Source organism: Diachasma alloeum, unplaced genomic scaffold (assembly GCF_001412515.2).
Source record: "Diachasma alloeum isolate Michigan unplaced genomic scaffold, Dall2.0 Dall_scaffold_78908, whole genome shotgun sequence".
Lineage (NCBI taxonomy): Eukaryota > Metazoa > Arthropoda > Insecta > Hymenoptera > Braconidae > Diachasma > Diachasma alloeum.
Genome location: NW_021683643.1, coordinates 4,437,012 through 4,464,736, shown reverse-complemented (window position 1 = coordinate 4,464,736; position 27,725 = coordinate 4,437,012). Strand labels below are relative to the sequence as shown.

Sequence of the window (27,725 nt, the reverse complement as noted above, 5' to 3'; positions counted from 1 at the left end):
ACCATTTCGAACTCGCAAAATTAGTTTCTCAATGCAAAAGGGTGGGGCAAAATAGACATTTTGAAATTTTCTATCAATCTCCATAACTTTGAAACAAATTAATCAATTGAGTGCAGCCTAGGCTCATCACAAAGAGCAAGAATTGTACTTTCCACAGAAAAAAAATTCATTACATGCACAATTTAAAAAGTCATCATTGATTAGAACGATTGACTCCATTCAACGAGCCATTCCATGCAATGATTCAATTGATTGACTTTAAGGTATCATCATCCCTGACTCATGAACCTTAAAAAACAATCTAGTGTCCTTTTTAGCCTTGGTTCTACTTGTGTAACTTCATTATACTTCTCTATCATGACAAATAATATAATAAAAGGTATGCATATGAACGTAATGTAAGGAACACAAAATCTGGACGATTTGCGCTCTGCAGAATCGTTTTGACCCAACTTTTGAGGACAATTTTTTCGGTACATCCGATCTTTTTCAACAAATATTTCTCCAATAGTGGAAAAATGAAAAAAAAAAGTTTTCTCTTCGTTTTTCTGATACGAGAACGATCGCGCGCTTGAGCGCGCGTGTTAAAGACAAATTGTGACACGAAAACCGAAAGCCGACCGAAGTCGAACACGTGCGGGCGGATCCGAATGTTCGACCAATGAAATTCGAGGAATGAGCGTTACGCTACAGCTTACAGCGTATGTTCTTTTTAGAATAGGATTCGGTCGCACTTTTAAGGAAATAAACATCATTCCAGAAAAATTGCTATTGGGAAAAAATTTGTGGAAAAAAGGCGTATGCGCCAAAAAAAAATTGTCCTCAGAAGTTGGATGCAAATGATTCTAGAGGGCCCAAATCGTCCAGATTTCATGTTTTCTAGACTAGGTTTGAACGACCTTTTGCCACTTCTTGGATCGAAAAATCTCAAAATGGTCAATACGGCTTTTTTCCATTTAGCACGCGATTTCTCAAGTTCTGTGTATTAAACAAAACATTATACGATTGGATGCCTGACAATCAATTTAAATAGTACCATTTTACACCAAGGTTGTAAACCTAGGTTTTACCTGCGGAAAAAACAGAATTGGAGTGATACACGCAATTCAATCCATTTCAACGAGCCTTATCACGTAAAATTTTTCACTAAGGGATGAGGTCTTGCAAAAATGAATAACATCAACAAGGATTTTTATTCACTCAATTTTTGTTCATTTTTATCTCATCTCAGAGGAGAGAATCTTATTAATATATTATTTGAGTTGAATCAAACAAAACTATAAGTAAAAATATTCAATGATAAGACAATAAATACAAACAATCACACCTCATTTGTAAGTACCGACGAATGAAATTGAAATCCATAAGAAATTCAGTTCCGTGTAAGAGGTTGATATGAGAGTGAATGTATTTAGCTGAGAGTGCTATTTCCACGTAATGTCTGGAATTCAAGAGAGTTAACCGTCTTTGTATATAAATATTTTCGTATTTATTTAACACTCATAAGAAGAATCTTATCACTTTTAATTAAATACTGAGAATCTACTGAATGTTCATGTCAATCGTCCAACGGAACAAATGAAAAAAAAAAATACTAATGCGATGAAATTTTCGCGGCTTATAGAATAATTGAAAGGAAAGAAACGAACACAACATCTACTGTTGTTAAGCTCAATCGAAAATTATTCCCTCTGGTATCTCTCAATTAATTAACGAATTTCTTTCTTACTCTTCCTCTGATTAATTAATTGAGGATGTTCTTTTTTATTATGCACACCAATGGATCCCCTCCACGAGAGACGATGACAGCAATGGACACACTCAAATTTCTCTCCATAATGTGTTACCCACACATGATCCTGCATTCGTTCGCTACGTGTGAAAATTTCGGGGCACTTCTTGCACGCCCATGTCCCCTTCTCCGGGCAACTGTACTCTCTGTCCCAATTAATCTCGAAGAACTTTGGATTCGTGGGACGAACGAAGGAATCCTTTCTTGCCGTGCACGCAGGGACTCTTCTTGGCTCTGCTTTCTTCGATTTCAATGAAGACGAGTTGATGTTCTTCGATGCTCGGAGGGAAGGAGATACATCTTTGTCTGGAGCTGTTGATGACGAACTCTGATGATCAAATGCATCTGTAGAATCACAATCATCCTCATTCTCATGATCGATTGCGTTGGACAAATCGTCCTCACTCAACGGCAGATCAGGATCGATTTTAATCGTTATTTGTGGAACATCTGGTAATTGATAAGCGTCCTGAGCTTTGGTCTGCATCTCAGTACTGATCATTGGTAAATTGTTACCTTCAAACAGTATCTCAACATCCTCCTGCACTAATGGACTGTCTCCCTTTTCCTCCAATCGTTTCTGCAAACGAAGCCTTTGCTTTTCAAGAAGATGCCTCTTCTCTTCAACTGCACGAAGGGGTGAGATGAACTTGTTCGCATCTAGAGACCCCTGCTCCAAGTGCTCAAGACGTCTCGTCACTACCGAAAGTTCTTTTGGATGTTCCCGAGCGAATAACTCTGCCTTCAACTTCTGAATTGTGACTTCCGCCTCTTCAAGCTTCCTTTTCTGACGATCGAATTGTGCCTGCAGCGTTAAATGCCCCTCCAACTGTTCTTCCAACTTGATTATTCTCTGCTCTGTAGTTTTCAACTTCCTCTGAGTCTCTGTAGCATCCTCCTGGAACTGTGACGGTGCTGGAGTTTTCATACAGCTGGAACGGATGGTCTTGGCTGCTAAACAGGCGTTTTCATTCATCAATTCTCTGATTTCCTTCTCCATTGAGGTCTTTGCTTCAGAAAGTGCGTCTTCCGCAGTCATCTGGGCTTCATGAGCTGCATGAATGTTCCTTATTGCTGTCTCTAGATCACAATGCAGCCGCTCGGTTGTTTCAGCCTCCACCTGCAACTGCATCTCCAGCATGTCCATCTCTTTCTGAAACAATTCTCTTTTTTGTTCACGCAACTTCAGGAGGGCTTCAGTCTGCAATAACTTTTTACGAAGGCGCGCGATTTCTTCCTTCATGCACGTTGTTTCCCACTCGGTGTTCCGCACGGGGTAATTGCCTGACGTGTTGAGACTTGAGGAGTTGTTCGATGTGTCAAGTTTTTGACGTTTTAGAGGTATTTTCTGATCTCCAGGGGATAAACATCGTGAACTGTCGATGAAGTTTTCACTCATCTGAAAGTTCTTATTGTTAGGCGTGACTGATTTGGAAACAATAATTTCTGTAGTGAAGTGGTAAACTAGAATAAGTGTTTTTTTTTAAATTTTCTATTGCTGGAATCGAATGTTCTCTCAAATGTGGTCAAATTTTTTAACTCTCCTGAAAAAGTTCCATTTTTGCGCTTATCCTAGTTTACCACTTCGCTACAAATTTTTAACCTCAAAACTTTTTCTGTTGAAGGTTCTGGTACTTACGTTTAGATGTCAAGTTGAAATGTATCAAATTATATGTGAATCTTAATTGCTGTTAATGGATATTGTTCATTGTAATTATGGACCTTCAGGATCTTTACTAGAGGTGTGCTTAGATTTTTTTATGACGCTTATTGTTGTACTTCCGAATGACGATATCCCGCCATTTTTGTGTAGGTGAACTGGCCTACGCACGCGCGTGGAGAGAAGTCTTCTTTATCGACATGGCAATTGCGGGACTCAAGAGAGATTTTTAAGTCCAATTGGAAATTCCCGTGTTTTATGATCAGGAAGATTGTTGCTTCTCTTGAATTTCTGGGATAGAATTATATAAAAATACTACATATTCATAGAATTACGAAGTAGGGGAGGTTGGGGTAAAACCGACACTTTTGACTTTTTTTTAATGTTAATGAGCGGTTGAAATGTTAATAAAATTTAATCAATATTGTTGAAATGTTTATAAAATTTATTTCAATAGAAAGAACTATTCTTTCCCTTTGTGGCGAGCCTAAACTGAGCTCAATTGATAAATTTGTTTCTGAGTTATGAATAATTTTAAAAAAGTTTAAAATGTCCATTTTACCCCACCCTCCCCTAAGTGTGCTGACTGGTGTACAAGTATTTGATTTGGACTTAATTGAAAAAAACTTAGAAACTCCCAACTAAGGAAATTCTAGAACAGTGCCAACAGAATAAGTTTTATCGCAAGATCACGATGTATTCATTTTTTCTATTCCATATTCTCTATGCAACAGTTCTATTTAAGCTGTGAAATTTCTTAACACAATCGGCTAAAAACTTATAGAGAACTTGCGCAATTTTTTGGCACGTGTTCAACAATAACTGAAACATCCTTCCCCCCATACACTCACACTAAATGAAAAGAATGTCAGCCGAATGATCGTTTAAATTCTTCGAAAATTCTATTAGATCTTTCGAGCAGATGAGATGGAGTCTTCGCATCAGTGGACACCTAGACATCATGCACCATTCAATAATCAAACAATTCATGTCAGTCATTTTATAGTCCAGCTTATTTTGATTACGATCTTCTTGACGATTGCTCAGAAATAAAACTAACACCAACATGGTTCTCCCTTTTCTTTATTTATTAAAATTATTAATTACGTATAGTGGAGTATCAGAATGAAAAACATGTTTATTTATTCAGAACGTGTTTTTTTTCCGAATACTTGAAAACTTAACAGAACTAGAAAAATGCTGGTGGGTGCCTTTCTTGTATGCAATCCTTATGACTCTTCAGCACGAAGACTTCCAGGAAAATTTTTCTTTGTTCCGTAGAATTGAGACATTCATCGAGAAGCTCCCCTAAAATTTAGCTGATTAACTCCGAATGCTTGGCAACTTAGTTACTGAATTCGTGAACATTATAGTTCTTTCTCAACAATCATCAAATACTCGCCTGCTCCTCTCCAAAGTTGAAATCCAGTAAAATATAATAAGGGTTGATATTAAATTGCGATCATTCAGCTGCATATTTACATGAATTCACGAGAACAAATTGTAAAATGAAATATCAATCCAACTCAGAGGTCTTTTAGGATTGTGCAATGACTGCAGCGAATGAAGGAACCACGTCTCTCACTCAATCAATTTCCTTTTTAATAGGTCTGATCATCACCAACTCTGGATGCTCTCCCCTATTATGCAAACCGATGGAGTACCTCTCCGACAGGAGATGAGAACAATGAGTGCACTGGAATTTTTCTCCATAATGTTCAACCCATACATGATCCTGCATGCATCGTTGAGATCCAGAAATCTTGGAACATTTACTGCACTTCCATTTGCGTTCTCCTATGCTATGATATTCTGTAGTCCAATCAAGCTTGAAGAATTTGGGATTCGCGGGACGAGCAGCGGGGACCATCCTTGAGATCTTCTCACGAGCCTTTTGGGGCTCTGCCTTCGTCAATTTCCCTACTGCCATGTTCTTCGCTGCTTGCAGGAGAAGAGCTTCATCTGCATCTCGAGGTCCTGATCTAGCGATAACTTCATGATTTGTATTTGAAGCTGAATTAAAACGATTTGTTTTCTCGTCACAACCTGCCTCCGACGAATTCTCGTAAATCAACAGCAAATCAGGCTCAATGTTGATAGTTGTTGTCGTTGTTTCTGGTATTGTTCCAGCCTCCTGGGATGTCTTCCCCATCCCATCACGCTGAATCTGTACTGCATTGACATTAGGCCTCATCTCAACGATCTTCTGCACTGGAAAACTTTCGCTTTGCTGGTCCAATTTCTTCGGCAGACAGCATATTTCCTCCCCCAGAAGACGTCTTTCCTCTTCAGCACCAAATTGGGATGAGGCAATCTCTTTTGTTTTAAGTAATTCCCTCTCCAAGTGTGCAACACGTGTTTTCATTGTTGCAAACTCTTTTGGATATTCACAGGTGAGTATTTTAGCTTTCAACTCCTTAATGTTGATTTTGGCTTGCTCGTGCTTGATTTTTTGCATATTGAGTTCCTTCTGCAGTGTCGAATTCTCCTCCAACTGCTTCTCCAATCTAATCACTCTCTGCTCTGCAGCTTCCAGCTTCCTCTGAGTCTCTCTGTCATTCTTCTGGGACTGTGATGGTGTTGGAATTTTTCCACTTGTGGAATGTTCTGCCTGAGCTGTTAGTAAGGCATTTTCAGCTGTCAATTCGCTGACCCTTTCCTTTGTTGAGGTCTTCACTTGAGACAGCTCGAACTCTACAACCATCTGAGCTGCATGAGCTGCATGGATAGTCTCCATTTTTCTCTTCAGCTCTTGTCGTAGTCGCTCTGTTGTTCCAGTCTCCATCTGCAGCTGGTCCTTGAGAATATTCATCTTATTGTCAGACCATTCACTCATTTGTCTGCTTCTCTTGAGGCTGACTTCAGTCTGAGATAATCTGCTACGGAGGCTTGTCATTTCTCTCTTCAAAAGTCTCAACTCCTGTTCAAGGGGAAGGACAGAGTCATTCGATGAAGTGCTCAGGGTCGAGGTCTTCGACATGTCGAGTCGTTGGCGTATCAGAGGTATCTGATGGTCTCCAGATGATGAACACTGGAACCTATCAATCAGGTGCTCGCTCATCTGAAAGTTGTCATTATTGATGTTATTAATGATATTGATGAGAGGAAACAATGTCTAACCTTGAAGAATTCAATGCTGGCCTGTGACTTACATTAAGAGCCTTGAAGGAAAAACGAGCAATTCAATGTAGATGATTCACGTCAATCGTAAGTTTTTTTGTAAGGAAGAAGCTCCGAACAATGCTTGTGGTATTTGAGCCTGCCCTCTTTTACAGCTATTGTGACAACAGCAAACAATAGACATAATGCAATCCCGCTCTTTTCATCTGATGACGGGCGCATGCGCACGGAGAGGGTTAGGAGGGAAATAGGTTTTTTTTTAAATTTTGAGTTTTGTGATTCTCAGTAGATGTTTCGTCCGGAATTGTGTGTCTTTAAGAGAATAATCTAAACGAAGAGCGAAAAGAATGAATAATTCAAAGTTTCATTTTATTTCTATTTATATTGAATATTCCATGAATAATAAAATAAAATTGTACTGATTATTTCACTTTTCAAGAATATCACTCGTATATAATCATGTGATGAATTATTTTTTCTATTAATCAACATTTAATAAATAAATATCCCAATCATTGAGAAAATTAGGGGTTTCGGCTGCATTCAACTATTTATTAATTTAATTATTCTTTGTTTCGTTATTTTGCCTTCAAATAATTTTGTTCTGCTAATTAAAACATTCTTGAAAGTATGAAAGCCATGATATTCCCATTTAGATGATTTTTTTATTTTAGATCCTACCACAAAACTAGAATTTCACTTCACCGTCCAGCAATTGGCCTGTTCACCCTAGGACAAGAGATGCACAACTCGGAGGAAAACACGTCCAGGGCTTCAGTTGGAAATCCATCATTCAATAGGACTCCTATCAATTCCTAATGTATCTGCTGGGATTAATCTTCAGATGTCTGTGTTTCGTACAGTCCTAAGTACAAAGTTATTGCCCAAAGTGTTGAGAAGTTTTGTGCGAAAACGTACGATTAGAATTGTATTGGGTTTATGTAAAACCTACACGGAGAGAAATATTCAATAAAAATTACGTATCTTTTCCATAATTCCAGAGCGGAATGGAGTTGTAAGAAATTTTACGGAACTGTCACGGAATTTTTCCAGGGCGTTCCGTAATTTTTATCTGAATCTCCTGTGAAAAATTACGATACCGTCACTTAAATTTCCTGAGTCGAGTCCGTAATCGGTGAGCGAATTGTGAGTTCCATAATTTTTACTGAACATTTCTCTCCGTGTACTAAACGAATTGAACCCATTTATATATAAAAAATGGAATAGTCATGAAGACCACAGCCTTTACACTATCTTTTTCAAAATTATTATTGCTTTTATACGATGAATTCTCCGTCCTCGTGCTTTGTTCCCTGTATATATAAAAGATTTCATGATGGCATTAACATCAGTCCTGGTTGCACCAATATCTGAAAAATTGCATGCCTGATCAGTTGATAGAAAAATTAATGAGGAATGCTAGCAGAATGTTGAAAATTATCAGGAATTTTTTCGCCCATTTCAATGGGCCTTGTCACCCGCATTTTTTCACTTAGGAATGATGTCCTGGAAAAATGTTTCACCTAAACATTGTACCTACTTTAAATTTTTTTTTTAAATCTCATATCAGACCGTTGTATCATCTTTATGTGAGAGGATAGAATTCTATTTATATCGTATGTACGTTGAATCAGATAAAGCTATGAGTACAAGTGTTTAATCATGAAGCAATCAATGTTCTGCCAGTCAATCGAAGTCATTTTGAGCAGCCACTCCTTTGTGAGTACTGGCAAATATAACTAATATCTATGACAAATTCAATTTCATGTATATTCATTAATTTCGTATAGTAAAAGAGTTGAAATGAAAGATAGACTTGATTAGAGTTTTATTATCACCTGATGTCTTGAATTAAACAGAAACCTTCTTGTGGTCTTCATTTTTCATGGAAATCCTCATTGATTAAATAAAAATAAACAAAATGTTGCTTCTAGCTTCACCATTTCACTACTGAGCACATAAATATCATCGGGTTTATTCAACGCTCATAAGGAAGGCCAGCCAAATATTACATCACACGATTTTTGGAGTTTTTGGACCCCAAAGTGTCAAAAACTACAGCCCCCCTTCCTCCTACTCATGTAGGATAATATTTGAATGCCCTTATTCGAAAGATCCTGCCACTTTCAATTTAATACTCAGAATCTACTGAATATTCACACCAATCTTTCCCAGGACAAATGAAAAAACATAATAATGCAATGAAATTTTGTTGTTTTGCTCAACTCAAGTGAAAACTGTTACCCGAGATCTCTCAGTTAACAAATTCCTTTCTTACTTTTCCTCTCACAAACTAAATGAGGATGTTCTTTTTTATTGTGCGCACTAATGTGTCCCCTCCACGAGAGACGATAACTGCAATGAACACACTCGAATTTCTCGCCATAATGTGTTACCCATACATGATCCTGCATTCGTACACTACGTGTGAACATTTGGGGACATTTTTTGCACGCCCATTGCCCCTTCGACGGATAACTGTACTCTCTATCCCAATTAATCTCGAAGAACTTTGGATTCGTGGGACGAACGAAGGAATCCTTTCCTGTCGTGCTTGCAGGGACTCTTCGTGGCTCTGTTTTCTTCGATTTCAGTGAAGACGAGTTAATGTTCTTCGATGCTCGGAGGGAAGGAGATGCATCTTTGTCTGGAGCTTTTGATGACGAACTCTGATGGTCAAATGCATCTGTAGAATCACAGTCATCCTCATTCTCATGATCGATTGCATTGGACGAATCGTCCTCACTCAACGGCAGATCAGAATCGATTTTAATCGTTATTTGTGGAACATCTGGTAATTGATGAACGTCCTGAGCTTTGGTCTGCATCTCAGTACTGATCATCGGTAAATTGTTACCTTCAAACAGTATCTCAACATCCTCCTGCACTAATGGACTGTCTCCCTTTTCCTCCAATCGTTTCTGCAGACGAAGCCTTTGCTCTTCAAGAAGATGCCTCTTTTCTTCAACTGCACGAAGGGATGAGATGACTTTGTTCGCAACTGGCGACTCCTGCTGCAACTGCTCAAGACGTCTCGTCACTACCGAAAGTTCTTTTGGATATTCCCGAGTGAATAACTCTGCCTTCAACTTCTGAATTGTGACTTCTGCCTCTTCAAGCTCCCTTTTCTGGCGATTGAATTGTGTCTGCAGCGTTGAATGTCCCTCCAACTGTTCTTCCAACCTGATTATTCTTTGTTCTGCAGTTTTCAGCTTCCTTTGAGTCTCTGTCGCATCCTCCTGGGACTGTGATGCTGCTGGAGTCTTTATAAATGTGTAACGGATGGTCTTGGCTGCTAGTGAGGCCTTTTCATTCATCAATTCTCTGATTTTCTCCTCCATTCAGATCTTCGTTTCAGCAAGTTCTTCTTCTGCAGTCGCCTGGGCTTCACGAGATGCATGAATGTTTCTTATTGCAGTTTCCAGATCGCAATTCAGACGTTCAGTCGTTTCAGCCTCCACCGGCAACTGCATCTCCAGCATGTCCATTTCTTTCTGAAACAATTCTCTCTTCTCCTCACGCAACTTCAGGAGGGCTTCAGTCTGCAATAATTTTTTACGAAGGCGCGCGATTTCTTGCTTCATATACGTTGTTTCCCACTCAGGGTGTAGTGCGGAGTAATTGTCTGAAGTGTTGAGACTTGATGAGTTTGATACGTCGAGTTTTTGACGTTTTTGAGATATTTCCAGATCTCCAGGGGATGAACATTGTGAATAGTCGACGGAGCTCTCATTCATCTGAAAGGTGTTATTATTAGGTGTAACTGATTTGAAAACAACAATCTTTAAGGGGTAACAGAATGCGGCCAATCGATATTTTTACAAATCAAAGCACATTAATCGTCAGGAAGCGATGATGAAGGTCAATGTGCTTTGGGTTAAAAAAATACGAATAACTTTGAGCAGGAAATTTGTTTGAAAATTTCGAGGAAATGTTGGCCTTCTATTACCCCTTAACCTCGAAACTTTTGCGTTGATGGTTCTTGTACTTACGTTTAAATGTCATTTGAGATGATCAAATTATGAGAATTCTCTTTCTCGTTAATTGAGATTGTTCACTGACATTGTAGATCTTTAAGGTCTTCACGAGAGTTGTGCCTCGATTTTTTTATGACGATGATTGTTGCACTTCCAAACAATAATATCCCACTATTTTCGTGTGTGACATGGCGTACGCATGCGCGTGGGGGGAACTCTTCTTTATCGACATGGTAGTTGCAGGAGAATCCAGAAACACTTGTGTACTCAATTCAAAAGTGGTGTGTTATGATTAGAAGAACTTTAAGTTCTCTTGAATATTTTCAATAGAATTGTAGAACAACATAGTATCTTCGTAAAATAGCTAATTAATTTTGCTGACTAGTGTAGAATTACGGAATTTGAATTCCCTAAACCTGTTAGCGAGTTTAAGATAACATCTTTAATGGGCATTGAGATCATGCCCGGCGTAAACAACGACACAAACTTGAAGCTCCTTTAAATGTCTGTTATACGGTGTGGAAGAGACGATTATATTTCGATTTCATCTTCAGAATATTAAGTTTAGAGAAAAATTCTTCGACACTTTTGTAGAATGTCCACACGGAGAGAAATATTCAATAAAAATGACGTATCTTTGCCGTAATTCCGGAGCGAAATGTGGTTGCAGGGAATTTTATGGAACATCACGTAATTTTTACCTAAAATCACGGAATTTTTCCAGACCGGTCCCTAATTTTTACCTGAGTCTACTGTGAAAATTTACGATAACGTCACTTAAATTTTCTGAGTCGACTCCGTAATCGGTAAGCGAATTGTGAGTTCCGTAATTTTTACTGAACATTTCTCTCCGTGCAATAATAAGATGATAAATCTCATGCGGTGTACTCGGTGTTACTTAAATCACGCACTTGTTCGTTAGCCCCAAAAAATAAAACAAAAACCTAGAATATAGTCAATATAGTCAATGTCCTCTATTTATTTTGGCCATCAATTTTGAACAATGGTGAATTGAGTCCAAGTACTAGTTGATTCGTCTTCGAATTAATTGCATTAAAAATCGGAGCTCAACAGAGCCGTTAAAACTATAGGGCACACTTCCTTTATAACTTTCAATTGTCTTTACCCGGAGGCCCTCGGAAACATTCCTCTATTCCCTTCAGTTATATTTGTTCCATTTAGAGTTGAATTGTTTTGTCCTAAGTATTTCTTATTTCATAACTTGTTTACCCTAATGGATCACTCGATATGAGGGTCGAGCTGAGCACTCAGTCAAGTGCTAGTCGATGGCTGTTCGATTGGTTGATTATCGATCAAATAACGATCGACCAATGATCGACTAGCAATCGACCAACAATTGACCATCGACCGTTAATCGACTAATCATCGACTAACAATCGACCACCAATCAACCAATGATCGACCATCAATCGACTAACCATCTATCCAGTGATCAACGAATGATCGACCGACCATCGACCGAGTGCACTAGTCGATCTCCTATCGAGTCCCCATCGAGTAGCCATCGATCGATCCACCAGGGTACGAAATTAATAAATATTACAATTTTAATGCCGAAATTATGAAAAAGTCATTTGCTACTCTGCAATGTTAAAAACGAGTTCATGTATATTTACATGATTTCTCCCAACAGAAAAAATTAAAAAATATGATATTAATATAAGTATGACATTCACGAACTGTCACATCGTCAATGATTGTAGCGAATAGAAAAACCACTTTTCTCAATTAATTACTTTTCGCTTTAATGTCTTTCGGGGCCACCAACTCTGGATGCTTTTTCTTATTATGCCAACCAATGGAAGTCCTCCGCAAGAGATGATGAGTACAATGAGTGCATTGAAACTTCTCTCCATAATGTGCAACCCATACATGATCCTTGAGGTATGGTTGACATGTAGAAGTCTTGGAGCATCTATTGCACTTCCATTTCTGTCCTTCTACGTGTCTGTACTCTTTATTCCAATCAAGTTCGAAGAATTTTGGATTTGTAGGACGAGCCTTCTGTGCCTGACCTCTCGTTAATTTCACTGTTGTCATGTCCTTCGATGGTTGCAGGAGAGGAGCTTCATCTTCATCTTGGGTTTCCAATGGTGCAATGATTTCATCATTAGCCTTTGAAGCTGAATTACAATCATTCCTTTCCTTGTCCCGAAAACCGTCTGAAGAATTCTCTTCACTCAACAACAAATCAGGCTCAATCTTGATTGTTGTTGTCGTTGTATCTGGTACTTGTACAGCCTCCTGGGATGTCTTCCCCACCTCATCACGCCCAATTTGTTCTGCATCGACTTTAGGCCTCACCTCAACGATCTTCTGTACTGGAAAACTTTCGCTTTGCTGATCCAATTTCTTCTGCAGAAAGCATATTTTCTCCCTCAGAAGACGTCTTTCCTCTTCAGCATCAAGTTGGGATGAGATAATTTCTTTTGCTTTGAATAGTTCCTCCTCCAACTGCGCAACACGTTTTTTCATTGTGGTAAACTCTTTTGGATGTTGACAGGTGAGAATTTCAGCTTTCAACGCCTTAATGGTGACTTTGGCGTGTTCGAGCTCCATTTTTTGACAGTTGAATTCCTTCTGCAGTTTCGAATTCTCCTTCAACTGCTCCTCCAATTTGATTACCCTCTGCTCTGCAGCTTCCAGCTTCCTCTGAGTTTCTCTGTCATTCTTCTGGAACTGCGATGGTGTTGGAATTTTTCCATTTGTGGACTGTACTTCCTGAGCTGTTAGTAAGGCATTTTCAGTTATCAATCCGCTGATCCTTCCATTTGTTAAGGTTTTCACTTGAGACAGCTCGGACTCTACAGCCATCTGAGCTGCATGAGCTGCATGGATAGTCTCCATTTTTCTCTTCAATTCTTGTCGAAGTCGTTCTGTTGTCGCAGTCTCCATTTGCAGCTGATCCTTGAGAATATTCATCTGATTGTCAGACCATTCATTCATTTGTCTGCTCCTCTTGAGACTGATATCAGTCTGAGATAATCTGCTACGGAGGCTTGTCATTTCTCTCTTCAAAACTCTCAACTCCTGTTCAAGGGAAAGGACTAAGTCATTCGATAAAGGGCTCAGGGTCGAGCTGTTCGACATGTCGAGTCGTCGGCGTTTCGGAGGTATCTGATGGTCTTCAGATGATGAACACTGGGACCTGTCAATGAGTTGTTCGCTCATCTGAAAGTTGTCAATATTGGGGTTATTAACGGTATTGATTTGAGGGAAGCAGTATCTAACCTTGAAACACTGAATTATTGCCTGACTCACGTATAGATATTTCCGTTGAAATTGGTCAGTTCAATGGGGATGATTCACGTCAGACACAGGTTTTTTTTTACAGAGAAGAAGCTCGAAATGACTGTGGTCTTTTATATCTGCAGTCTTTACAATGATTGTGACGGTTGGTAACAACACGACAATGCAATCCCGCCTTTTTTCTGATACCGTGCGCATGCGCTTGGAGAGTTTTAGAAAGAAATTGGGAGAACAAAATATGGTTTCCAGGGGAGCGATTTTGCTCGTTTTATGTCGACATAAAATCGGAAATTTCAACCAATGATAGTCCTGGATTCGGAATATTCAACTAGACTTGGTTGAAATTTGATTTTATGTCGACATAAAACGAGCAAAATCGCGGCCCTGTATTGGATGTTTAAAACTTTGGCATGTTCAAATTAAACAATTTCTACGTTGGTAATATTCAATTTGCCATTTTTGCTTCCGAGTAGAAGTATTATAATCGTTCAAATTTAAGTTTTGGATTTTTTGTGTTATATTATCCATCCCATTATGATCTACAAAGCCCGAAAATGCAATTGTTAGACCGTGTCTGTTGCGTACCAACATTTTTTAATATTCAATTTTATTTAACAAAAAATAGATTTCAGTAAATTTCTAAAATCTTATGAAAATCTTCACTTTCAAACTTTTTAAAAAACTAAAGACTTTGGCCAGGCGTAGACAAAATCATAAATTATTCGAAATACTTAAGAGAAACTCAAAATCTCAGGATTCTCCAGAAAATCACGTAGGAAACGGAAAATTTGGACAATAGTCCCTTTTTTTAATATAAGTTTTCGTGAGGAAAATTTCCCATTTTTTGCACGTTTACCCGGTTGCTGCATTTCCAGACAGCCCCGCTGGTCACCACGTGTGCAACACTCGCCCTCAACGCGTACCGAGACCGCGTCGCTCCCCGGTCCGCTTTCCCTTTTTTTTCTACATGTACTTTGCTTATCCCTTTACTTGACCAATTGCATCCAGGGGAAATTTCAACGGCTTTTCCAACCAATCGTATTTCAGAAACTCCTTCTCACCTTAGATTGCAAGGGCCATGTAACTTCTCATGAAAATTTTAAACTTCAGTCTACTCCGACCAGTTCACGGATTCATCTCGCGCTTCAAATCAAAACCTTTAAATCGACCTCGCCAAGTCTTGCATTAAAGAGAGTTTCAATTCAAGTTAATATTAGAATACTCATAATGTTAAGTACTTTTAAGACTAGTGTAATTTAAAGTGTAAAAGACAATTTGTTGTGCAATTATAGTGATGGTTTCAAGTGACTCACCGCATTCATGTTCATTTATAAACATTCAAAACATTCACTGTTTATTATTATTATTATTATTATAATTAAAGCTTTTTATTCATGTCCTGGGGTTTAATGAGGACCCCCTAAGGACAACCCAAGTAAATTACATGATCAACAATCCATAGAGAAAGAGAATATGATAGGAGTTAGAGAACAAGATATGCATAAATCACCCACAGGATATACCCAGATAAAATAATACATTATCGTGGTCATCTAGTCACTCGATTTTTATAAAATTATATGCTATCTGCCATTTTTGTTACTATCTAGTATAAATAGTCTAGTTCTGAATCTAGTTTATTCATCAATGCATAACGCACCTAGTGAAAATATCGTAGCTTGGTCGTCTCAGTTCTCCCATATTTTAGTATTAAAATTTCAGTGTGAGACGAGACAGTATCCGTATGCATTGATGTATGTGTGTGGTAAAGTTTTTCTTCAATTGTTCGCTAATGAATGAATGGAATTGAATCTTTTTTTTCAAATGCGAAAAATCTCAATGGTAAAATAACCGATCAGCTTTGTCCATTACATCCTTATTCAGAACTAATCGTATATTCAACCAATGTAATCTTTAACGTAACCAACGTCACCATTCCAACGTCTGCAGGAATAGATCAACACTTCAGGTCCCAGGAAAATCGCTAGAAGAGTCTGACAGGCCAGGTCACGCTTGAAAACATTGAATAGAAAACCTAGCGCATTCGCCAGGAAATTCTATTGGAATTCTATAGGAATTCTATGGGATTTCTACAGAATTTCTATTGGAATTTTATTGAAAAATCCTATTTGTTTTTTGCACTAATTCTGTTGGATATTCGATAAGAAAAAGTCAATAGATTTCGAATTTCTCTTTGAAATGTTCTCTTGAGACTTTTTCTATAAGAATGCTTGGGTATCAATTTTCATATTTTTTCCACTCGCATTCTGTAATGCAAAACAAAACAAAATCCTGCGGACAAAACTTAGAAAATTTGTGTCCAATAATTTCTAATAGAAAAAATCTCCAGAGAAAAATTCGAACAGAAATTTGAAATCTACTTTTTCTTATCGAATATCTAATAGAATCAGCGTAAAAAACAAATCGAATTTTTCAATAGAATTACAATAGAAATCCTATAGAAACCCCATAGAATTCCTGTAGAATTCCAATAGAATTTTCTAGCGAATTCGTTAGGTTTTCTATTGAATTTTTTCATACGTGGTTTCTTACTCCATCAAGGATTAATAATTTCCCCAGGGAAGATGAATAACTAACGACCTGATACATAATACTGAAAATTTTTCCAAGAACAGACCAACACTTTGAAAACGAGGGAAATTCCTGAATCACTTTGTAATAAGCTGGGTTTCCTATTTGATCGTGAATGAATAATTTCCCAATGGAAGACAAATGATGAGAGAGTACATAAGACAGATATCTCATCTAATGGTCAATATTAGTATTTGATTGATTTATTGTTTATCACAATATGAAATAATTAATAATATTCACAAATTTAGATTTGGAATTTTAGAATATGGGAGAGTGTAAGGCAAAGTGGACACTTTTGATTCCTTTATATATATAACCCATAATTCATTCAATCATTGATGGAATGGGATGTTTTTTTTCAATATAAACTCAATTTCATCCCTTTTGTAATCAGCGTAGACTGAGATCGAAAGATAAATTTATTCCCAAGTTATAAACATTGAAAAACAAGTCGAGAGTATCCATTATTCCTCGTTCTCTAATTTGCGTCAAGAGCATCAAAATTTTTCTACCACAGGATGTGATGCACTTGGTAAACGAGTGCGAACATAGGAAAATTTTAAAGTGGTTAATGCAACTCCATGCAGAAAATCGTTTAGTATAATACAAATCGTAGTCCAAGTGTATAAAACTCGTGTGTGCACTTCTCCTAAAGGTGTAGGTGTGCAAAACAGTCGAGAGCTCCAATACAATTACATCGACTGAAACAATCTATGGCTCAACTACCTCAGTGCATGGACGAAAAAATTTAATAGAAAAACCTATCGAATTCGTTAGAAAATTCTATTGAATTTCTATTGAACTGTTCTATTAGTTTTTGGCCGATTCTATTGAAATGTTCAATAGAGAATATTCAGTGGAAAAAGTCAATAGAATTCAATTTTTTTATGTAACTTATTCTATTGAGATATTTTCTATAGAATTTCCTCGGCTCAAATTTTCTGAATTTTTTCGTTTGATTTTCTTGATGAGAAGGAAAGAAAAATAGAATGAAAAAAACTTGGAATGAAAATTTGAGTCGAGCAAATTCTACAGAAAATATATGAAAAGAATAAATTATATAGAAAAATCGAATTCTGTAAACTTTTTCTATTGCATTTTTTCTATTGAATATGTCAATAGAATCAGCCAAAAACTAATAGAAAGTTTAATAGAAATTCAATAGAATGTTCCAACGAATTCAATAGGTTTTTCTATTAAATTTTTTCGTGCGTGTGGCGAATTGGTAACGCAAAAAGAGTATTTAACTTCGAAATACATTTTCCAGACTATGAAAAACTCTTCATATGAAAATTCTCTTATTCCTTTCCAAAGGAATTCAAGCGTATAAATCTCCTGGGAGCACTTCTCCAAAAGGTGTAAGTGTGCAAAACAGTCGAGAGCTCCAACACAATTATATCGATTGAAACAATCCACGACGCAACTACCTCAGTGACGAATTAGTAACGCAAAAAAAGTATTTAACTTCGAAATACATTTTCCAGGCTATGAAAAACTCTTCACAAGAAAATTCTCTTATTCCTCTCCAAAGGAATTCAAGCTGAACTCGTCTTGGAGTCAAATCAGTCATCTATGTAAATCACTTCACTGTTGAATCGTACGGTTTTTCAGAAACCTCCCTTCGATTGTATTGACAAATCTGGATGCGTTCGTTTGAGATGCTGCTTCATGTTGCTCCGCGACGGAAAATAATTCCCCTCATCATTGAATGGACAATGAGGACACTTGAAACATTCTTCATAATGCACCACCCATACATGATCCTCAATACGAAATCTGCGCAATTCAATCCAATCACATTTCTCGCAGCTCCACTTGTTCTTCCCAATATGCCTGTACTCATTACGCCAGTCCATCTGGAAGAATTTCGAGTTTGAAACCAGCATGAAATTCTTTCCAACTTTGAGTGTTAGCTGGTGCAATGATGCCAGTCGAACATCTGAGCAGGAGTCGTTGCCGTGAGACATTATCCACGAGTCATTGTGATCAATTGAATTTAAAGGGAGCTGATTGGAATACTCATTCTGAATCAACATCACGTGAGGCTCAAACATCTGGTCCCCCAGTTTTTCTTCCTCTTTATTTCCAACTGCAACTGTTCCTTCAAGAGATGTCTCCTGCTCTGACCCTGTTGAGGAATCATCGAAATTCAACTCACGCTCCCGAAGAATCTTGTTATAACCCAGATTCAGAGAGTCATCCTTAGTGAGAACAACATGACATTCTTTAAGAACGTGGTCATCGGCTCGAGGCTTCAGTCCTTTAGGTTTTACCTCAGAAACAGCTTCTGCTACATCACCATCAGATGTCTCCCGTTCTAAATCCACCAAGACCTCGGCACTATTCGACTCAATCCATCGGAAATCTCTATAAGCACGTGAATTTGAGGCCTCATTCCCAAATGACATGACTTGGAACTCTCCAGGGACATAATCATCCACTTGGAACCTCAGTGTTTCGTCTTCTTCCATCGAAAGTACTCCAGTGTCCTTAGCAGAAGTCTTTTGCTCTGAAGCCTCTGAAGAAGTGTCACTGTCTGATGAATGATACCTTGAGGCTTGTTCTTTCTTGTCCTCCAGCACTAGCACCTGTTCAGCCTCCTCTGCATCGTCCAAATGTTCCTCCCTCGACATTTCCTTCTTAATGAGTGCTTTCGTTTTCACAGGCTCGAGAGAGATGGAAAGAATTTTCGGGCACAATAGCATTTTTTCTACAAAGTTCTTCGCTTTAGGCTTCGCTGATTTTTCCCCCTCTGAGTGAATACAGTTGGACTCCTCTGAGTTCAACTTGTCTTCGAGTTCAATATCCTCAGGTTTCGATTCCTTCTTAGGCGTTGACCGACTCCTCACCTTGATTTTCTCTTTCTCTGCAGCTTCCAGCTCCTGTATTCTAATCTTGGCACTTTTGAGCTCAACACTCTGACGTTTAAATTCACTTCGAGAGATCATAGTGTTCAGTTTCTGCTCCAACTTGAATATCTTTTTCACAGCAGCTTTGAGTTTCTCCTTCAGGCCTTCTTTTTCGTCCTCTTGGGGCTCTGGTGATGCCGAAGCTTTTCCAAAATCGGAATTTGAGGGAATTGTGCTGGCTTTCAGTTGATTATTCTCTATCGATAATACCGAAATTCTTCGCCCCATCTTGGTCTTCATCTGGGGCGTGTTTGCTTCTGCAGCCACCAGGGCTTCACGCAATTCATGATTACTCTTGGTTACTGTCACGAGATGCTTTTGCAACTGTTCGATCCTCTCTTCGGCTAAATGGAGTTCGCTCTGCAGCTCGGCCTTCTCACTCAGAAAAATTTGATCGACTTCTCTTCGCATTCTGTGGAGTTGGGTGGCAGTGGCTTCAGTCCGGGATAATCTGGCACGAAAGGTTTCGAGCAGAGTTTTCAGTTGTCTACATTCCTCCTCAGTCCCGGTAGACGAGCTGAAACTCGATAAATTGGATGTGTCGAACTTTCGACGTTTTGGAGAAATCCCTTCATCTTGAATGAAGATTGGAGATGATGGAGGCAGTGAATTACTCATGTCATTAATATCCATCTGAAAATGTTTCCCTCTAATTGTTGACTTTCTGGAAATAACAATACCTAACCTGCACACGTCGACCAGTCATTTGAATTCGTCGACTTACCTCTAGATTTTTGTGCGAATCTCAGATCATGAATATCTTTGGAGATTTTATGGTAATTGTGTGGGTTCAGTGTATCCAAGTGGAGTAATAATTCTCCTGCTGATTTCGTATTAATTGTTGGGAGCGACAGGGGCATTCGTGTTGTGAAATAAAAATGATGACATTTAGCCTCTGACGTCTGCGCATGCGCGCTTCCTTGCGAAAATCGGGTGGACGGGAAACTGGCCGATGATGGACCTACCCAATGGTGAACAAAAGGCAATGATAACAAATAAGTGCATCTTGAGGCAGATTGAAGAATCCTAAAGAATGGGCCAGGTTATTTTGGATACGATGATGGTCCTTCAATCAGTGAGAGAAGGATTTCAATATCAGCGATTGTTTGGTTTGTCGCAGGAAACGGTGATTATCTATCGGAACAAACAAGTGCCGCTGTACCCTAACAACACGACAACGATTGGTGGATCCCCATGCTGCTCCTTGCAAATACACTGTGCTTCGAAGAAGGTATTGTTCGAAATAACGTATCATCTTATATCTGTTCCTAACATGCATGGAAAAATTTACCGATCGCTGTCGAGGACTTTTCTTTGAATTCTCATTGAAACTCTGTAATAATTCTATTTGCTTTCTGCACCATTCTTTTTATTAAAAACAAGATCTATGCGCGCGCTCTCGCGCGCGCTGATCTATTCATTTTTTGAAATAAAGAAATGGAATTCATTGAATTTCATTTGCTCATGAATACCTGATAAATATTGATAATGAATCAAAGAGAATTCGACAATGATTGAAAGTGAATAGCGAAGTAGAGTAACAGAATCTATAAAGAATTTTTCATTTTCAATTAATTATCTTCAATTTTTCAAAATAATCGGTCTCCATAAAAGGACAGAATTTATTAATTTCACCGATGATATATTAGCGGCCAGGCAGTTTCGAGATATTTCGATATAAAACAACTTCACGTTTCTTTCATCTTTAGTAAATAGGATCACGAACTTTACCCTGCGATTTTGAAGAGATATTTGATAGAAGTAAGTCAATAAATTACAATTTTTCTATACGAATCATTATCTTGATCTGTTTTGCTCTAGACATGGTCAGGCATGAATTTTCAAATTCTTCCCGTTGTATTTTTTTTGTTCTTCATTACAAAACCCAAGAGCAACAACTTGGATAACTCATAATTACTTAGGCATCGTCATAGGAATAATGTCAAAAGTTGTGTAGAAAAATCAACATCTATCAACTTTTTTCGAACGAATAACTGTTAAAAAAATAAAGCTGAATAATTTTCATTAAAAATCGATGCAGAAAACAACTAGAATTTCACTAGAATTCGAATGGAGCTCCAATATGAATTCAATGGACGTTGGTAGAGAAGGCACTGAAGTTCAACTGACCAGTCCGTTCCCTTGGTTTTCAAAGAGATATGAGCAGGCTTGGGCGTGTCAATTACATTGGTAAATTACATCGTTTTTTACCGACGTAATTTACGTAAATTATCTCAACGGGTTTTTTACATTTTCTACGTTACTTCGAAAAGCTTGCAATTCTCGATTACTAGAATGTTTTATTGTATTCGGACTGACGAAGACGCCGTATTGGATACATAAATATCATAAAAATTAGTATAGGGGAGATTGGGGTAAAACGGACACTTTTGATTTTTTTTTAAATGTTAATGAGGGGTTGAAATGTTGATAAAATTCAACATATTTTTTTTCAATACAAAGAACAATTCTTTCCCTTTGGGACGAGCCTAAACTGAGCTCAATTGATCAATTTGTTTCTGAGTTATGAATAATTTTAAAAAAGTCTAAAGTGTCCGTTTTATCACACCCACCCCTATTGCGTCCCGAGGACAGATAAACCGCGAATTTTAATTTTACTTTGTTCGATTATAACACGAATCTCAGTACTTGGGGCATAAAATATTATCTCATCGCCTGGTGACGTAATGTACAATTGCATCACATGATACGATTTACGGCATTTTAAGAAACTCAAAAACATAAGCATCATACCTCGTAAAAAGTAAATTTCACGAGGATCAAACGTTGGAAAAGACCAACGCCACAAGTCATCTCCATTGTGAGGAAGTCAAGTTCATTATTTATTGAGCTTTATTGGATTATCCACGTTATTACTTGGAGTCCCCGAAAAGCCCAGTTGAACCTGAAAAGATCTATTTTGTTCTGAAGAGTTCAAAAAAGCTATCACACGAATGAAAAAATCTTATAGAAATTTACTATACGGGTTGCGTATAGAATTTCTATTGGGATCTACGTTTCGCGTAATGGGCCAGCTGACCAGCATCCTAGGGAGCGATTTTGCTCGATTTGTGTCGACATAAAGTTATAAATTTCAACCAATCCTAGTTGAGTATTCCGAATACAGGACTGTCATTGGTTGAAATTTACGATTTTATGTCGACATAAAACGCGCAAAATCGCTCCCCTGGTTGCATTACTTTCACGGCTGGACACCAGTCGGCCAAATATCAGGCCACGCCCCTACGAGAGATCCCAATAGAATTTTCGTATATGATATTCGGATATTTCTATACGGATATTTTTTATACAAATTATTTATATACGATTTCTATACACGGAGATAAATTTTGTGGAAACATTCTAATGCTAGCACGGAAAAAGAGGCGTAAATACGTGACGGCCAGGAAAAAATTTCAGTGCCGGCACTAGAAATTTTATTGGGGAAAACGTGAATTTTTCCCGGTATTTCTGTGAAAATTTCACGGAAATCCCCTGAAATTTTACTAAAAAAAACCAAGAAATTTTTATCTTAATAGCACTAGAATTTTTCACAGTCGGTGGATTGTAATTTTTTCCAGTACTCGTACTAGAATTTTTCTAAGAAATTTCTCCGTGTAGGTTTGATCCTATACGGCCCACTGCCACATGTATAGAGACATTTCGTATGGAGTTGCGACATTTCTCTACGTTTTCCTTTGGAGCGTTTAGACATCTTTCGTATGAAAATAAAAATTTATCTAAAAATTTACGTATAGAAATAATTGGTATAGGAAATATTCGTATAGAAATATCCGAATATCATATACGAAAATCCTACAGAATTTCTATATGCAATCCGTATAGAAAATTTCTATACGATTTTTTTATACGTGCAAAGACAACTGAATTAGTTTTATCATTTAAGAATGCTGAATGGAATAAGTTAATGTCAAGACAAAAGATGATGACGCGATGAATTCAATAAAGATCAATAAATAATAAGATTGACCCTTGTAATAGTATTTTTTCGGCCTGTTGCGATGGGGTTTTTTACTCGTGTGGCGTTGGTCTCCGAGCCGTAGGCGAGGACTGGCCAACCACACGAGTAAAAAAACCCCATCGGAACAGCCCAGGAACAATATTTTTCTGTAGTAATTTTCAAGTTTTTGAGTTTGGGAAGTATGTAATACCAATTCCCAGACGAGAAATCGTGAGAAGCAGTACAGAAAAATGCATTCCTTACACGGTATGACTCTTACGACGTGTGACTCTCGAGAAGTATGATCCTGGCGAAGTATGAACCTCATGACTTTTATCACCCTCGCGAGGGATAATCTTCGCAAAACTTCATAGTTTACCTTGAAAGGGAACTTCAGCTGGTATTTTACATTTTTTACATTTATTACGTAAATTATGGGTTTTGTACAACTTCATGTTAAAACTGCGGTTATCGACACATGGAGAGAAATATTCAATAAAAATGACGTATCTTTTCCGTAATTCCGGAGCGAAATGTGGTTGTAGGAAATTTTACGGAACTGTCACAGCATTTTTCCAGAGCGTTGCGTAATTTTTACCTGAATCTCCTGTGAAAAATTCCAATACCGTCACTTAAATTTTCTGAGTCGATTCCGTAATCAGTGAGCGAATTGTGAGTTCCGTAATTTTTACTGAACATTTCTCTCCGTGCAGATGCCCAACTCTGAATATGAATGGATATGGATGTGGTTGGAGATTATGTAAAGTCAGGGTATGCTATGAGAATGAGAGAATGGACTACTGTCGGTGTCAAAAGTAGAGACCACTCGAAATAAACTTCTATAACTCGACGAAAAAAAATCGTCAAAATATGGAACCAATTGCACTGTGTAATATAAGTATTTCACTCACCCAATACGAAGTTTCAAGTTTTTAATTTCATTAGTTTATTTATAATCGCTGTGAGAAGCCGAAAAACCCCTCGATTTTCAGGGTCCGTAAAAGTCGGCAAACTTTGAACCGCTACCACACGTACGAATTTTTTTTCTTTAAATCGTCAATTTTTCCAGAGCTTTGTTGAACCCTTGGAAAGCCAAGGAGAGAAGAAAAAACTCAATATTGTAATAATTATTTATTCAATTAATAGAAATGTCGACTGCGGCTATCTCATTCTAGAATTGCCGAATCGACTTGAAAAAAAAACGATGCATTCTGAATTCAATGTAAAACACATTCGGTCAATATTTTTCTAATAAACAATCTCCGTTGATTAAAAAAAAATCGAGAAATTTCGTCAAAAAAAATGCTGTTAAAACGATCATTACTCATTATGGGGTTTATGGATCCGCTCATCGTCGGTCCCTCAAAATTGAAAACACATGTGCGCCTGCCTACCTCTTTCAGGGACGTCGATACCAGTTACAGTCTTTTGCGCCCTTTGGGGCGCAAATACATTGTACATTGCTTGTCCCCTGAGGGCCCAAACGACGGTAACTGGTATCGACGTCCCTGCTAGAGGTAGACAGGCGCACATGTGTTTTCAATTTTGAGGGACCGACGGTGAGCGGGCCCATAAACCCCATAACGAGTTATAATCGTTTTAACAGCACGTTTTTTGACGAATTTTCTCGATTTTTTTTTAAATCAACGGAGATTGTTTATTAGAAAAATATTGACCGAATGTGTTTTACATTGACTTCAGAATGCATCGTTTTTTTTTCAGGTCGATTCGGCAATTCTACAACGAGATAGCCGCAGTCGACATTTCTATTAATTAAATAAATGATTATTACAATATTGAGTTTTTTCTTCTCTCGTTGGCTTCCCAAGGGCTCAATAAATCTCTGGATAAATTGACGATTTAAAAAAAAAAATTTCTTACGTATGGTAGCGGTTCAAAGTTTGCTGACTTTTACGGACCCTGAAAATCGGGGGGTTTTTCGGCTTTTCACAGTGATTGTAAATAAACTAATCAAATTAAAAACTTGAAACTTCGTATTGGGCGAGTGAAATACTTATATTACACAGTGCAATTGGTCTCATATTTTTACGATTTTTTTTCGTCGAGTTATAGACGTTTATTCCGAGTGATCTCTACTTTTGACACCGACAGTAGTCAGTTTGCCTCTAGATTGTTGCATTATCATTTTTCTGTTTGCAGTTCAGCAAAGGAGTACATGCAAAAATATTTTGGGATGAAGGAATGGGAGTATTGTTGATACAACACATTGATCCTACCACTTTTACGATCGCGAATGGCGTAAGTATTTGAGAGCACGTGCGTGTTTGTTCGATTGCATATTTTAGGGGAAATGCTTTATGCGTTGTAAAGTGCAAAGTCCTATTACTGCGAGGGTTTTGGGAGGCAGAAAAAGTGACCAAAAATGACCGGTCATTTTGTCGTCCACCACACACAACGCGTGTTATGGGTAATATAATAGCCCATCCGCTCATCGTCGGTCCCTCAAAATTGCCCATCGGCTATTTTTTTGTACACTGGAGAATTTTCTTCTCACCACATTCTTGATCATCGGTGTTATTTTTATTTTCATCAGAAATATATTTTAGACAGCAAATAATTGTGGGAAGGCTAAACTGAATGCGTCATTGTGTGTTAGGTACAGAAGCAGGCGTTAGGTACGAAGCTCAAGCCCGCGGTTCTATAGTTTTTATTTCCGTAGTAGACAGTTGTAAACAATAATGTGAGGAATCTAACTCTGTCATCTCAGCAATTACGATGTATATCAAAGGCGATCGATAGTTTCGTGTGATTGAATTTTTACAGGAATCCTCTTAAGGGGGGACCCCGGTGAAATTTGAAAGTCTTCGGTGGATCTAGGGACTTATTAAGCGACTTTAGTTATATGATGGGATATGTTAAAAAGTGGGAAAAATCCCGGACCCAATCGGTTTTGGCCCCGTACTTCTACGGAAAACATCGTTTTTCACGTTTCTACCTTTAAAATGTTCCTGGTTCCCCAATTTTGATCCGATTTGATTTTTTTTTCAAAATGTTCGTGAGACTCGAAAGAACAAAGTTAAGCTTCCGTTTTACGATCCATTATGTAGATCATGAGAAGATCGAAAAAAAAAGAAAAAACCGAGAAAAGCGGTTTTCCCTTTTGATTGTGTTTGCATTATGCCTGAAAAGTCTTTATTTTGAATAGTTGACGATCAGAAGGAAACCCCCTTTTTTTTCTTTTTTTTCGGTTTTTTTCGATTTCGATTTTCGGATGGCGCGGCTGCATACGCATTTTTTTAACGAATGACCCTCCAAAACGCAACCATAGACGTATCCACGTCGGAAATTGGAAGAAAAATCTACATCATACATTTAGTTTCAAAATTTATTCAAAATTTTATGGTGCAAATGCGAAAGAAGCTTTTTTGGACACACATATGCTACTTTTTTCTCACTTTATCGTCCTTCTAGGTCCGACTGGAGCTTGGCAAGCTTTATAAAATGAGAAATTTCAACGTTATCAAGTTGGGATCTCTCAAGATAATTGTAAAACAGCAATTAAAAAGTATATCAAAAGCAGAATTGAGCACATGTAACAATCCATTTGAAGAATATTGTAAGGATTTACGAAAGCAATGTCTGAGACGTCAACACAAGAAAAGCAAATCCTGTCTGATGAATTTTTTGAGGGAATAAAAGAGCAACGAATACATCGCGACCACATCGTATTAATAAGAGAATAGTTTGAGAATTTACAAGAAAATGTATCTACGATGAATTAGGGTGAGATTTTTGCATCCCTTTTTAGCAACATAATTCAGTAATTGTTTATTACTGGTTCGATAAATTATAAACATTCGAAGCAGAGTACGCGACTTTTTTAACGAATTTTTTTCGTGAACAACAATGCTGGAATTGGTGTTGTTTATACATTTTCTTTGTGAACCTTCTTTATACAATATTCTTTGTTTGATGTAAATAACAAATTTGTTTTATGCTATGATATTTACATCACTAAATATATTTTTCGAAATATCATTGCAAGTTAAACATTAATTCCTGACACCTTTACTGTCAATCAAACCTATCAAAAACATTCAATTATTCATAATTTCAAGCTGCAAGGTGGAGCACTGCTCACATCTTTCACACGCTTATGAACTTTACGCACGATTGTTCTCAAAAACTATTGGATCGATCAGGCTAAAATTTTGCACAGAGCAAGTCCTCATTAGAACCTATAATGTGACAAAATTTAAGATTTTTTAGAATTACTTTAGCTACTTAATTACTCTATTTTCTAAAATTGACCACCGGGAAGGCGCCGATGGAGGTGTTCACATATAGACATAGTCGCTAAACTTTGTATTTTTACGTTCCAGACCACAAACCTTTTCATTCTGGAAATCTAGGGGGAATATTTATTCCGTTCATCGAACCGAAAAATCTCTAAAAAAATAATAACAAATTCTGGTAAATG

The 27,725-nt window shown here is 37.7% G+C and overlaps 3 protein-coding genes across 3 annotated transcripts; all 3 read right to left on the bottom strand.

Annotated features, from left to right (window-relative positions):
- Window positions 1–1,293: 1,293 nt before the first annotated feature.
- LOC107047803 (myosin-7) lies at window positions 1,294–3,574 on the bottom strand. The gene is made up of 2 exons (XM_015270642.1): window positions 3,432–3,574; window positions 1,294–3,191 (listed from the first exon to the last, which is right to left on the bottom strand). The coding sequence occupies exon 2, from the start codon at window positions 3,189–3,191 to the stop codon at window positions 1,710–1,712; it is 1,482 nt and encodes a 493-aa protein (XP_015126128.1). The 5' UTR covers window positions 3,432–3,574; the 3' UTR covers window positions 1,294–1,709.
- A 1,463-nt stretch (window positions 3,575–5,037) lies between these two features.
- On the bottom strand, window positions 5,038–9,913 carry LOC114841670 (filamin A-interacting protein 1-like). The gene is made up of 2 exons (XM_029126732.1): window positions 8,969–9,913; window positions 5,038–6,513 (listed from the first exon to the last, which is right to left on the bottom strand). The coding sequence occupies exons 1-2, from the start codon at window positions 9,911–9,913 to the stop codon at window positions 5,038–5,040; spliced, it is 2,421 nt and encodes an 806-aa protein (XP_028982565.1).
- An 8,025-nt stretch (window positions 9,914–17,938) lies between these two features.
- LOC107047708 lies at window positions 17,939–19,941 on the bottom strand. The gene has a single exon (XM_015270509.1). The coding sequence runs from the start codon at window positions 19,939–19,941 to the stop codon at window positions 18,022–18,024; it is 1,920 nt and encodes a 639-aa protein (XP_015125995.1). The 3' UTR covers window positions 17,939–18,021.
- Window positions 19,942–27,725: the final 7,784 nt, after the last annotated feature.

Coding starts and splice junctions, on each gene's coding strand:
- LOC107047803 (XM_015270642.1), bottom strand. CDS start 3,191: ATGAGTGAAAACTTCATCGACAGTTCACGATGTTTATCCCCTGGAGAT.
- LOC114841670 (XM_029126732.1), bottom strand. CDS start 9,913: ATGGAGGAGAAAATCAGAGAATTGATGAATGAAAAGGCCTCACTAGCA. Junction 6,514..8,968: donor GAATGCAGGATCATGTATGG/GTAACACATTAT, acceptor GACAACTTTCAG/ATGAGCGAGCACCTGATTGA.
- LOC107047708 (XM_015270509.1), bottom strand. CDS start 19,941: ATGAGTAATTCACTGCCTCCATCATCTCCAATCTTCATTCAAGATGAA.